Source organism: Marmota marmota, unplaced genomic scaffold (assembly GCF_001458135.2).
Source record: "Marmota marmota marmota unplaced genomic scaffold, marMar, whole genome shotgun sequence".
Classification (NCBI taxonomy): domain Eukaryota; kingdom Metazoa; phylum Chordata; class Mammalia; order Rodentia; family Sciuridae; genus Marmota; species Marmota marmota.
In genome coordinates this window covers 6488323-6501255 of record NW_025999891.1, presented here as the reverse complement: position 1 = coordinate 6501255, position 12933 = coordinate 6488323, and the positions used below count along the sequence as shown (strand labels likewise).

The 12933-nt window shown below is 40.0% G+C and overlaps 1 protein-coding gene across 4 annotated transcripts in view; it reads right to left on the bottom strand.

Annotated features, from left to right (window-relative positions):
* Positions 1-10847, bottom strand: part of Rnf135 (ring finger protein 135) — a 15879-nt gene extending 5032 nt beyond the window's left edge. Inside the window, exons 1-3 of one of the 4 annotated variants that reach the window (XM_015501179.2) lie at positions 10434-10847; positions 8780-8914; positions 6177-6339 (exon numbers count right to left, since the gene is read on the bottom strand). In XM_015501179.2, the coding sequence (XP_015356665.1) occupies positions 6177-6339; positions 8780-8914; positions 10434-10787 (652 nt within the window). In that variant the 5' untranslated portion in view covers positions 10788-10847. The remainder of the gene's footprint in view (positions 1-6176; positions 6340-8779; positions 8915-10433) is intronic. The other 3 variants (XM_048794766.1, XM_015501178.2, XM_048794779.1) reach the window with 3 other exon arrangements.
* Positions 10848-12933: the final 2086 nt, after the last annotated feature.

The window sequence follows — 12933 nt, the reverse complement described above, 5'->3', positions numbered from 1 at the left end:
ATGAATACAGGTAGATGGGTAGAGAGAGAAGATGGGAGGGAGGGAGGGGAGGGGGGATAGTAGAGGATAGGAAAGGCAGCAGAATACAACATACACTAGTATGGCAGTATGTAAAAAAGTGGATGTGTAACCGATGTGAATCTGCAATATGTATACTGGGTAAAAATGGGAGTTCATAATCTGCGTGAGTCAAATGTATGAAATATGATATGTCAAGAGCTTTGTAATGTTTTGAACAACTAATAATTTAAAAAAAATTTTAAAATTAAAAAATTTTTTAAAATAATAAAAATAAAAAAGGCTGGGGATGCAGCTCAATGGTAAAGTGCCTCTGGGTTTAATCCCCAGTACCAAAAAAAAAAGAAAAGAAAAAGAAAAAAGAAAGAAAGAAAAGGAAGGACAACTTAAAATGTGGACGCTGAAGATGAGCTCTTCCCCTGTGTACCTTGAAGTGACAGGGGCATATAATCTAAGACTCATTTTATGAGATGAAAGACCTTGTCTAGGGGTGTGGGCTGTGGCAATTTAGGGCATGAGAACAGGAGAGTTGTTCATGAGAAGCCATTCTCAAAATTCCAGTGGGCCCTGAAGCAACCCAAGTGATAACACACTTGTGTATCCACTGATAAATGGATACACAAAGTGTGGTTGATAATGGAGTTATCAGTGGAATATTATTCAGCCTTTATTAGAAGGAATTCTGACATACCACAACATGGATAAACCTGAAGGATATTATTCTAAGTGAAATAAGCCAGTCACAAAACAGACACATACTGCAGGCTGGGGGTGTAACTCCATGATAGAGCATGTGGTCAGTATGCATGAGGCTCTGGGTTTGGTCCCCAGAACTGACAAAATAATTTTTTTTTAAATTCATATAGGCAACACTATTCTCCTATTTAGCTGATAAGATTGTTGCTTATTATTAGTTTTTTAAAATAGGTTGTATGACCTGCTAAAATAAATTACTTTTTTTTTTTGCACAGCTAAGGATTGAATACAGGGTCTCAAACATACTAGGTAAGTACTCTACCACTGAGCAACATCTCCAGCCCCTTTATTTTATTTTATTTCTTTTATTAAATCTAACATTTCTCATCCCTATTGAGGTGGGAAATAATCTACACTTGAGTGTTTCCAACTTTAAAGATACTCAGAAAAAATTTACACACAATGTACATTCAAAATATACTATTAAAGTAGTATTGAATATGGGGCTGGAGTTGTGGCTCAGTGGTAGAGCGCTTGCCTGGCATGTGTGAGACCCTGGGTTCAATCCTCAACACCGCATATGAATAAATAAATAAATGTATAGATAAATAAATAAGTTAAAGGATCTATTGAGAACTAAAAACTATTTTTTAAAAAATACTATTGAATAGCTATTAAAACACTGGAAATTATTATGAAATAAAGTTTTATGATGAATTAACCCTCTGGGTATAAAGCAGGTTGCCTATTCACTGGTTACAAAATGAATGTTAGGTTTTGTAAGAGGGAAAATAAGATGTTTACATTAAGCACGTGACTGTACAGAAATATTTGTTATGTAAAACTTAATTATTGAGAAGTTTCTTTTTTTCTTTTTGTTTTTTGGTATCAGGGATTGAACCCAGGGGTGCTTAACCACCAAGCCACATCCCCAGCCCCTTTTTATATTTTACTAACGTCAGAGTCTCACAGAGTTGGTTAGGGCTTCTCTAAGTTGCTGAGGCTGGATTTGAATTCATGATCCTCCTGCCTTAGCCTCCTGAGTCACTGGGATTACAGGCATGCACCACCATGCCTGGCTTCGAGAAGTTTCTTTATAATAGAGTTAAAACAATCTCATTTCTCTACTACAACAAGGGAATAAGTCATAAGATTTTTCTTTTAAAAAATTAGAAAGAAACCTTTGGGCATTTAAAATAATTTAATAATTTCAGGACCGAATCTCTATACTACTATTCTATTTAAGTGCTGCATAAGATTTACAAAATTTCCTGATGAGTTTGTCAAAAGTGTAGATTCCTGAGACTGACTTCTAGAGATGCTGATTCAGTAGTCTGGAACATGAAGAACAACTAGTCTAAGTCTTAAAAATATTGTATGTGGTCCTGGCAATGTATCAGTATATGATCCCTAGCACCACAGAAAAAAACAAAACAAGAAAATATCCAATATATTCTCTTTCAGTGTTTTTTTTGTTTGTTTGTTTGTTTTGTTTTGTTTTGTTTTTTAATCTTTTAGATAGGCTTTCACTAAAATTTCCCAGGTTGGCCTCAAATTTGCAATCCTCCTATCAGCCTCCTGAGTCTCTGGGATTACAGGCATACAACACCACACACAGCTCCCCAACATTAATTTTAAAAGACCACACAAGATACGAATAGACAATTTGTGGAGAAATTAAAATTAAAAGTATGGTACACTGCTAATCACTCTTTTACACAACAAATTGACAAAAAACTAGTTTGACAACACACAGTTGGAAGATTGCACTGATATATACTTCTATAGGAGTGTAAATTGGTATAATCCAACTACAAAGAGATTTGTCAACATATAACAAAATGCCAGATGAATTTACCCTATGACCCAGCAACTTTTACTGGCAAACTTACAATTACATCTGTACCCATGTGAAATGATATATGTACATAGCATTCAGCATTGATTGTAATTATAAACAATTAGAAACAATCATGTATCCATCAGTAAAGAATTGGGTAAATAAAAGTCTGTATGCATAGATTGGAATACTAAGCAGCTATGAAAAACAAAACGCTCTCCTGTGTACACTGATTCATAAAGATACCAAGATGTAGAACAAAAGCAACATACAGAACAATGAATATAAATGTGTTACCTTTTGTGTAAAAAAGTAAAACTGTGGGAAATAAAATGCAAATTTATATTAGCTTATATTTTCATAATCAAATTCTGAAGGCTGGGATTGCGGCTCAGTGGCAGAGTGCTTGCTTAGCATATGCGAGGCACGAGGTTCGATTCTCAGCACCACATACAATAAATAAATAAAATTAAAAATTAAAAAAAAAATTCTGAATGGATCTAATAAAAAGTGGTGAACTGAGATAAAGGAAAAGGGAGAATTGGGCAGGGTGGGAGAGAAACTTTTGTTGTATGCCTACACGTAGTTTTGCTTTTTAAATAAAACATTTTAAACTTAACCTCAAAATTCAAAAATTGATCTGAAATTTGTATTAATAAATAAAATCACTATGTTTAGGATTACATGAGACCAAGACAACATTTATTTCTCAGATAATTTCTGGAACAACTAATAAACTGCCCTCTAATCATTTTCCTTAAGAAACTTTCTCCAAAGAATCATGCTTCTCACTTGAACAAGGAATGACTTTTTAAGCATAGCAAGATTATTTAAATATTAGAAAGCTATGAGAGATAGATCCCTACAGTACAAAAAGTTAGCAGTGGCCAGACCAGGAGGTAGGGTTTTGGAGGACCAGAGCTAATCTCTAATGTCTAACTGGCTGCTGTAACTTTTCACATAACTCTGGGGGAACAGAGAACACACAAAGTCAAGAAGAAAGCCCTTTCTACATTGTTACTGTTTGACATTAACATGTACCCCAGAGATTATATTTGAAAAGAATGCATAAAAAATTATCTATACAGTTGCATGCTTTGTTAATAAAGACATTTACTAGTTAACAAATAAAAAGCAACAAGGCAGTATGGCCATTTTTTTCTTTTTAAGAGAGAGAGAGAGAGAGACAATTTTTTAATATTTATTTTTTAGTTTTTAGTGGACACAACATCTTTACTTTTATTTTTTTATGTGGTGCTGAGGATTGAACCCAGCACCCCGTGCATGCCAGGCGAGCGCGCTACCGCGTGAGCCACATTCCCAGCCCCAGTATGGCCATTTTGACAATATTAATTCTGCCTATCCAGGAGCCTGGAAGGTCTTTCCATCTTCTGTGGTTTTCTTCATTTCTTTCTTTGGTGTTCTGTAGTTGTCACTGTAGAGGTCTTTCACCTCTTTTGTTAGATTGACTCCCAAGTATTTTACTTTTTTTGAAGCTATTGTTAATGGGATAGTTTTCCTAATTTCTCTTCCAATAGATTCATCACTGATGTATAGGAATGCGTTTGATTTATGGGTGTTGATTTTATAACCTGCTACATTGCTGAATTCTTTTGTGAGTTTTGGAAGTTTTCTGGTGGAATTTTTTGCCCTCTTCTAAATATGCAATCATGTCATCGGCAAATAGTGATACTACCAAAAGCGTTATACAGATTTAATGCAATTCCGATTAAAATCTCAATGACATCCTTCATAGAACTAGAAAAAGCAATCATGAAATTCATTTGGAAAAATAAAGGATCCAGAATAGCCAAAGCAATCCTTAGCAAGAAGAGTGAAACAGGAGACATCACAATACCAGATCTTAAACAATACTACAGAGCCATATTAACAAAAATGGCATGATATTGAAACCAAAACAGACATGTAGAACAGTGGTTCAGAATAGAAGACACAGAGACAAACCCACATAAATATAGTTATCTCATACTAGACAAAGGCACCAAAAACATTCATTGGAGAAAAGAGCTTGTTCTATAAATGGTGCAACAAAATGAAATTGAACCCCCTCTCACCCTGCATGAAACTCAAGTCAAAGTAGATCAAACACTTAGGCACCCAGCATCTCAGGAAGCTGAGGCAGGAGGATCACGAGTTCAAAGCTAGCCTCAGCAATAGTGAGGTGCTAACTCAGTGAGATCCTGTCTCTAAATAAAATACAAAATAGAGCTGGAGATGTGGCTCCATGGTTGAGTGTCCCTGAGTTCAATCCCAGGTACCAAAAAAAAAAAAAAAAAAAAAACAAGACTTAGGCACTAGACCAGAGAGACCCTGTGCCTAATAGAAGAAAAAGTAGGCCCAAATCTTTACCATGTCAACTTAGGATCTGACTTCTTTAACAAGATACCTAAAGCATAAGAAGTAAAATCAAGAATCAATAAATGGGATGGTTTCAAACTCAAAAGCTTCTTCTCAGCAAAGGAAACAATCAATAATGTGAAGAGAGAGCTTATAGAATGGGAGAAAATCTTTACTACATGCACCTCAGATAGAGCATTAAATCTCCAGGATATATAAAGAACTCAAAAACTTAACACAAACAAACAAACAAATAACCCAATCAATAAATGGGCTAAGGACTGAACAGACACTTCACAGAAAAAATATAATCGATTAATAAATATATGAAAAATGTTCAACCTCTTTAGCAATTAGAGAAATGCAAATCAAAACTACTCTAAGATTTCATCTCACCCAGTCAAAATGGCAATTATCAAGAATAAAAACAACAATAAATGTTGATGAGGATGTGGGGGAAAAGGTACACTCAGACATTGCTGGTGGAAATGCAAATTGGTGCAACTATAATGGAAAGTAGTATGGATATTACTCAGAAAACTTGGAATGGAATCACCATTTGACCCAACTATCCCACTTCTCGGTGCATAAATGTATGCTACTATCATGTATAACTAATTAGAACAAATAAAAAAAATTAAAAAGCAACCAGGGCTGGTGGTGCACACATGTAGTCCCAACTATTCAGGGGGCTGAGGCAAGGAGGACCCTGTGAGCTCGGGAACTGGAGACCAGCCTGGGCAACATAGCAAGACCCATCTCAAAAACAAACATCAAAAGCAGCCTATTTCCAAACCTCCTTGGGAGGATAACATGACAAGCAGTAAGCTGGGATCTCCGTTTATGGGCTTTATTTTTTTATTTTTTAAAGAGAGAGTGAGAGAGAGAGAATTTTTTAATATTTATTTTTTAGTTTTCGGCAGACACAACATCTTTGTTTGTGGTGCTGAGGATCGAACCCGGGCAGCACGCATGCCAGGCGAGCGCGCTACCGCTTGGGCCACATCCCCAGCCCCATTTATGGATTTTAGAAAACGAGTTTCAGTCTATTCAGGGCCTGAGATACAGCACACCTCCAGTCAGGTCCCCAAACTTACCTAGTCACAAACACGCCTCAGCCGACTCCCACTTGATTCACAACCCCACAGAGAAGAAGCAGCCACACTCTGGGATCCTGTCCCCAAAGAACAAAGCCCCGCAGCACTTGGCCATTTCCACCCAGCTCCTGCGTTTAATCCTCCTCCACAAAATAAAATCACCTCACCCTGGGTCTGCTCTTCGGGAGCCGCTTTCCATGTGACGTTTTCTTGTAAGTTTTTCTGAATTTCTTCTAGATCATGGAGAATCTCTCCCATCCTCCCTTCTGATGTGTTGGAAGTTTCTAGGTTTAAAGAAGTCAAGCCACGGTCCTCCCCGGAAGACAAGGCCTATTCATCATAAAACAGCAAATCAATTGAAAGTGCCCATTGGAACCCATCAAATATGACATCCAATGGCCTCAGCCTCCTGAGTCTCTGGGATTACAGGGGTATACCACCATACGTAGCTTCCCATCATTGATTTTAAAAGACAACACAAGATATGAATAGATAATTCATGCAGAAATTCAAATTAAAAAATACGGTACACTCGAATATGTTTTCATTTACCTCCTAGCAGGTTTTTTTTAAGATAAGGCTTTCAAAATATGTACCTTTAAAATAATATGGAATATTATTAGTATAGCAAAATATTAAAGAGTATTTGTTATTTATTTATTTTGAGATGAGGTCTCACTATTTTATTCAGGCTGGTCTTTTTTAAGTGTATATATTTTTAGTTGTAGATGGACACAATATTTTGTTTTTTTTTAATGTGGTGCTGGGGATCAAACCCAGTTCCTCACACATGCTAGCAAGTTCTTTACCTCTGAGCCACAATCCCAGCCCTTTAGGCTGGTCTTATACTCCTGAGCTCAAATGATCCTCCGGCCTCATCCTCCCAATTGCTGTAATTACCAACTTGCATCACAATGCCAGGCTCAAAAGTGCTTATTTCTGAGTGATGGTGTTATGGAGGAATTTAATTTGTCTTTTGTTTGTTTGCTTTTTGTGATGTTAGAATTGAACTGAGAGCTTCATGCATACTAAGCATATGCCTTACCACTGAGCACACTTCCAGCTTAATGTGTTTTTTTTAAATGCTACATACTTTCTGACTTTTTTTTTCAATAAACAAGACTTTCTTAGGTAATACACAAATTAAAAAGTTTACGCCCATCTTATGGACCTTACAAAATAAATTATACAACTTCACTGAGATAAACCATAAAGGTCAGATAATCTCCCAACTCTATCAAAAGCCAATGTAAGGGTGCTAGGGTTGTGGCTCAGCGGTATAGCGCTTGCCTAGGATGGGGGAGGCCCTGGGTTCAATCCTCAGCACTACATTAAGATGAAGGTATTGTGTCCAACTACAACTAAAAAAATAATGATTAAAAAAAAAAAAAGCCAATGTAAGCATGTGGCCACATCTAGCTCTGCTCTCTGGGACCTGTAACACATGCTTCCTGATTTTTCTTTAACCTCAGGTCCTGCTATTTATTCCCCAAGACAGCCCCTCATCTACTCAGTTTTCTTTGATAACTGAAAAATCTATCCTCCAATCTTTTCACCAATCATAACGTATTATACTTATTGAGTACTTTCCACATGCTAGGTATTGAGACGAGATCTCACTATGTTACTCAGGCTGGCCCAGCCTAAGTATGGAATTTGTATAACAACCTCACAAGGCAGGTTTATTTTCCCGATTTTACAAAAGAAGTTGAAGTTCATGGAGATTAACTAAATTGCCATGGTGAATATCATCCTACATGTTCACATTGTTCAAGCACTTTTTTTCTTTTGTACTAGGAATTGAACCTAGGGGCACTTTACTCCTGAGTTACATCCCCAGTCCTATTTATTTTTTATTTGAGACAGGGTTTCACTCAGTTGCTGAGGCTGGCCTCAAACTTGCAATCCTCCTGCAACTTGTGATCCTCCTGTAACTTGGGAGACTAAGGAAAGAGGATCACAAGTTCAAGGCCAGCCTTAGCAACTTAGCAAGACCCTTAACAATTTAGTAAGAGTCTATCTCAAAATAAAAAAAATAGGACTGGGGATGTAGCTCAGTGGTAAAACATGTCTGGGCTCAACCCTTAGTACCAAACAAAAAACCATGGGTGTTGGGGGGATCACTTTTTTTGGGGGGAAGAGGGTGGTTAGAAAGGGATCTACAATTCAGCCTTGAAGAATTCTAGCATTTAATTGCTCAGAGAGATAGAGAGAGAGAGAGAGAGAGAGAGAGCCTACAAATCACACTGAAAGGAACCCACCAGAATGTGATGGAGGAAAAAACCAGAAAATTTGTGTCCCAAAAGCTAAGAAGTTAAAGCAAGAGAAAAATAAAATGAAAAAGTGTTAAGAGTGTCAAGGCAGATGATGTCATCAACTATATCAAGGCTGCTGAAAGGTCAAATGAAGATAAGAACCAGAATGTCTATAGACCTGACCTAGAGGCCACTGTGATTTTAGAGAGAGTTGGTGGAGTGGTAAAGACAAATCCTAGCCCACTTGGAGCTTCTGTAACTCATATCCAGCATGCCAAACTTCCAGTCATTCATGTTTGGTTGAGATTAAGGGTGTGGCTCAGTGGTAGAGCATTTGCCTAGCATGTGTCAGGCCCTGGGTTCCATTCCCAGTACCCTTCCCCCCCTTCCCCATACAGTTGAGACTTATTGGATCTTGAGTCCTCAAACATATTCATATTGCTCTCTTGGAAGCCATCCCTAGCCCTACCCTGTTTCTCAACTTTTTCTCACCCAGCTGAGCCTACTGTGCTCACAATGTTTACTTCGTTGTCTTGTCCAGATTCTGAGAGAGGTGTCTGCCTCTGGAGTCTCTTGACAATGTCCACCAGCTGTCCCACCAGGTCCGTCAGCTTCTGGACGACTTCTGTGATGTTTTCCGGTACTGTCGCCTTTAAAAGAGCAAAGCTGGGCTTGGGAGGTCCTATAAAACGGGACCTGGGAACCAGCACTAAATAAAGTGAACCGTAAACTCTGTGTCTTTATATAGACCAATGGAATAGAATGGAGAGCCAAGAAATAAGTGCTCATATATACGGTCAAATTAGTATTATTTTATTTATTTACTTATTTATTTGCCGTACTGGGGGGTTGAACTCAGGGCCTCATAAATGTTAAGGAAGGGCTATACCTCAAATGATTTTTTTTAAATATTTTTTTTTAGTTATAGAGGAACACAATACCTTTATTTATTTACTTTTATGTGGTGTTGAGGATTGAACCCAGTGCCTCATACCTGGGAGGCAAGTGGTCTACCCCTGAGACACAACCCCAGCCCCTCAGATGATTTTTGACAAAGAGTGTCAAGACTATTCAATGGGGAAAAGGAGTCTTTTCAACAAACGGTACTGGGGAAACCAGATATCCATATGCAAAAATCAACTCAAAAAGCTGAGGGTGTTGCTCAGTGTGCTCAGTGGTAAAGTGCATGCTTAGCATGTGTGAGGCTCTGGATTCTATACTCCAACACACATACACACACACACCTCAAAATCTGTCGAAGACCTAAATATAAGGCCTAAAACAATACAATTTTAAAAAGAAAACAGGACAAAGGCTTCATAACATTGGATTTGGCAATCATTTCTTGAATATAACACCAAAGGTATAGGCAACAAAAGAAAAAATATAGGTTCGACATAAGAAATTATTTTAAAAATATACCTTGGGTTGAGGTTGCGGCTCAGCGGTAGAGCGCTTGCCTAGCATGTGTGAGGCCCTGCGAGCGATCCTCAGCACCACATAAAAATGAGTAAGTAAAATAAAGGTATTGTGTCCAACTACAACTAAAAAATAAACATTTTTTAAAAATGTACCTCAAAAGACACGAATAGAAGGAAACCCAGAGAATGGGAGAAAATAATTGCAAATCATGAGTCTGATAAGGGATTCATACTCGGAATATATAGAGAATTCCTAAAACTCAAAAACAACGACAACCAAAAGGACACTCAATTTAAATACGGCGAAGGATGTAACTCCAAAGAAGATCCGCAAAGGGCCAATAGGCACGGGAAGATGCTCAGCCTCATCGGTGCTGGGGGGAAATGCAAATCAAAACCGCGAAATACCACTTGACACCTCTATAGAGCTGTAAGGCTGTACTTAAAAAAAAAAAAAAAAATCCAGAAAATAGCAAGTGTTGACAGGGATGTAGAAAAATTGGAACATTCATTGTTGGTGGGAACAGAACAGGGCGCATCCACCCTGGAAAACAGTTTGGCTGTTCCTCAGTCGGTTAAATACGGAATTACCATGCGATCCAACAATTCTGTTCCTGCGTTTACACCAAAAGACCTGAAGACAGGGGTCAGAGGGGCAGCTGAGTGGCAGGAGGAGAGGGTAGGGGGAGAGAGCGGGCGGCGCGGGCAGCCTGCAGGAGACAGGGGGCGAGCGGGCGAGGCTCCCTACCCGCGGCTGTGCCGGGCGGTGCTCGGGCCCTTGGACCGGGCTCGGGACCCGCTCCGGGCCGACCTCCAGCTCGTTCTGCGCCCGGCTGAACTTGTCCGCCAGGTACTGCAGTAGCGTGTTCTTTCGCAGCTTCGGCGGCAGCGCCGCGCCCTCGAGGCAGGTGGGGCAGGCCCAGGGGTGGCTGGCGACCCCGGTGCCCCGCGCGCCCCACGCTCTCCTCAAGCACTCGCAGCAGAAGCTGTGGCCGCACTGCAGCGTGGCGGGCGAGGTCAGCAGCCCTTGGCAGATGATGCAGTTCAGGTCCTCCTCCGTCAGCCACACCGGGATCGCCGAACTGGAGCCGGGGCCAGCCATGGTGACCCAGGCGTCTGTACTCGGAAGCGAGCGCCCACGTCCCCACTGGCTCCTCCTCCTCCCCACAGCCTCTTCCCCTCCCCGCCGCGGTCCCTCGATGCTTGCTTTCTTCCGCTCAGAGGACAGAGGACCGACCCGCTGCAGTCCAGCACGCGGCGCCATGTGGGCAGAGCTGGCCTTCGGTGGCGGCCACTTGCCTGGGAAATCAATTTGCCCCAAGCCGCTAGGAAAGTGCCGATGTTCCAGAGAGTCCCTTTAGCTTGCTCCCGGTCTCCCTCATTAAGATGCAACCCCACATCGTTTGGGAGAATGAGAAAGAGGGTTCGATTCAGGAACTCATTAATGGGGATGCGCCCACTAGGTGTTATCCAGCCCGCTATAAAGTGGTAAGGAGCCGAGTGCAGTGGCGCACATCCTAATCCCAGCGGCTCTGGAGGCTGAGGCAGGAGGATCGCCAGTTCAAAGCCAGCCTCTCAGCAATAGCGAGGTGTTAAGCAACTTAGACCCTGTCGCTAAATAAAATACAAAATAGGGGTGGGGTGGGGGTGTGGTCGAGTGCCCCTGAGTGCAATCCCTGGTTTAAAAAAAAAAAAAAGTGGGAAGGGATTAAAGAACACCGTTGCACATCTACTGGGACACTTTTTAAAATACCGATGTTCGGGCATCTCTCCCAGACAGTGTGATTTCACTTGTCTGGAGTGGGGTCCCGGCTTGGATGTTTTATAAAACCTCCCTCAAGTGATTCTACCACGCAGTCAAGATCGAGTAACTGATCTCCAAACTTTTAAAATCTCTACAATAATGTAGAATTGTTCCAGTCTCCTTGATGCCCTTTGCGGGCTGAAAGCCCGTTACCCAACAAGCACCCCAAATCTTATAGGGATCCATCATAGAAAAAAAAAAATCCTGATTTTATTTGTTCGGTTTTTTTCTTGGGTTGGTTTTGCTGTTTTTGTTTTCTTGCCCCATTGGGGAGCAAAACCAGAAGTTTTAAAAATAATTTCTCAGCTGGAAACTTGATTCGATTTTTTTTCTCTTTATTTTTGTCGAAAACAGACATTTGAAATCATCTGTGTTATACAAGTCATTGGAAGTATTCACTTTCTTATTTTCTGGGATGTAGGCCAAAAAGACTCTGCTTAGGTTTGTCAAGTGACTGGCAATTACAATCAATTACACTTTGACTTAGAAACACCCTGATGTATTCAGAAAGGGCTAGAAAAATTAGAATACTTTTCAATATATCTTTGTTGATCTAATAACCTTTTTTCTTTCTTTCTTCCTTTTTTCTTTTTTCTTTTTCTTTCTTTTTTTTGGGGGGGGGGGTACTTTTATCTTATATACCTGAAATATTCTTCAAAAGATTGGACCTGTAGAATGAACTCAATGGATTTATGTAGAATATATGCCACATAATCCAACTGGCAAAGCTAGTCCTTACTGTAAAACCAGTCAGTTAAATCAGACTCATTTGCTGTCAGTTCAAACAAATTTGTCAACACACATTTCTTTTTTTTTTAAAGAGAGAGAGAGAGAATTTTAATATTTATTTTTTAGTTTTCGGCGGACACAACATCTTTGTTTGTATGTGGTGCTGAGGATCGAACCCGGGCCCACGCATGCCAGGCGAGCGCGCTACCGCTTGAGCCACATCCCCAGCTCAACACACATTTCTATGACACTGTTTGTTGTTGTTGTTGGTGGTGGTGGTGGTTTTTTCAAGACAATTGAATTGTATACTTTATTTTTTTAAATATTTTTATTAGTTGTTGGTGGACCTTTATTTGATTTATTTATATGCTGTGCTTAGAATCAAATCCAGTGCCTCACATGTTTTGTCCCACGACTAAACCAGTCAGGGTCACTCCAAGTGAATTTGGGAAATAAATGAATACACAGACACAGAAAGTACATTTTTGGGGGTTCATTGATGGTTCCTCAGCTGCAGCACCCATGGGGGGGCAAGGCAAGCAAGAAAGAGAGCAAGGAGCATGAGTGCTGAACCCTTTTATTGGGGAGAAGCCATTCAAATGAGGCAAGGTTTCAGGGGGTTGAGTCTAGCTTTGTGAAGTTTTGCTGTCAGCAGGTTGACTGACATCTAGGAAGCCCACGCCCATCTTGCCCTGTGTGGGGATCATAGAGAGAA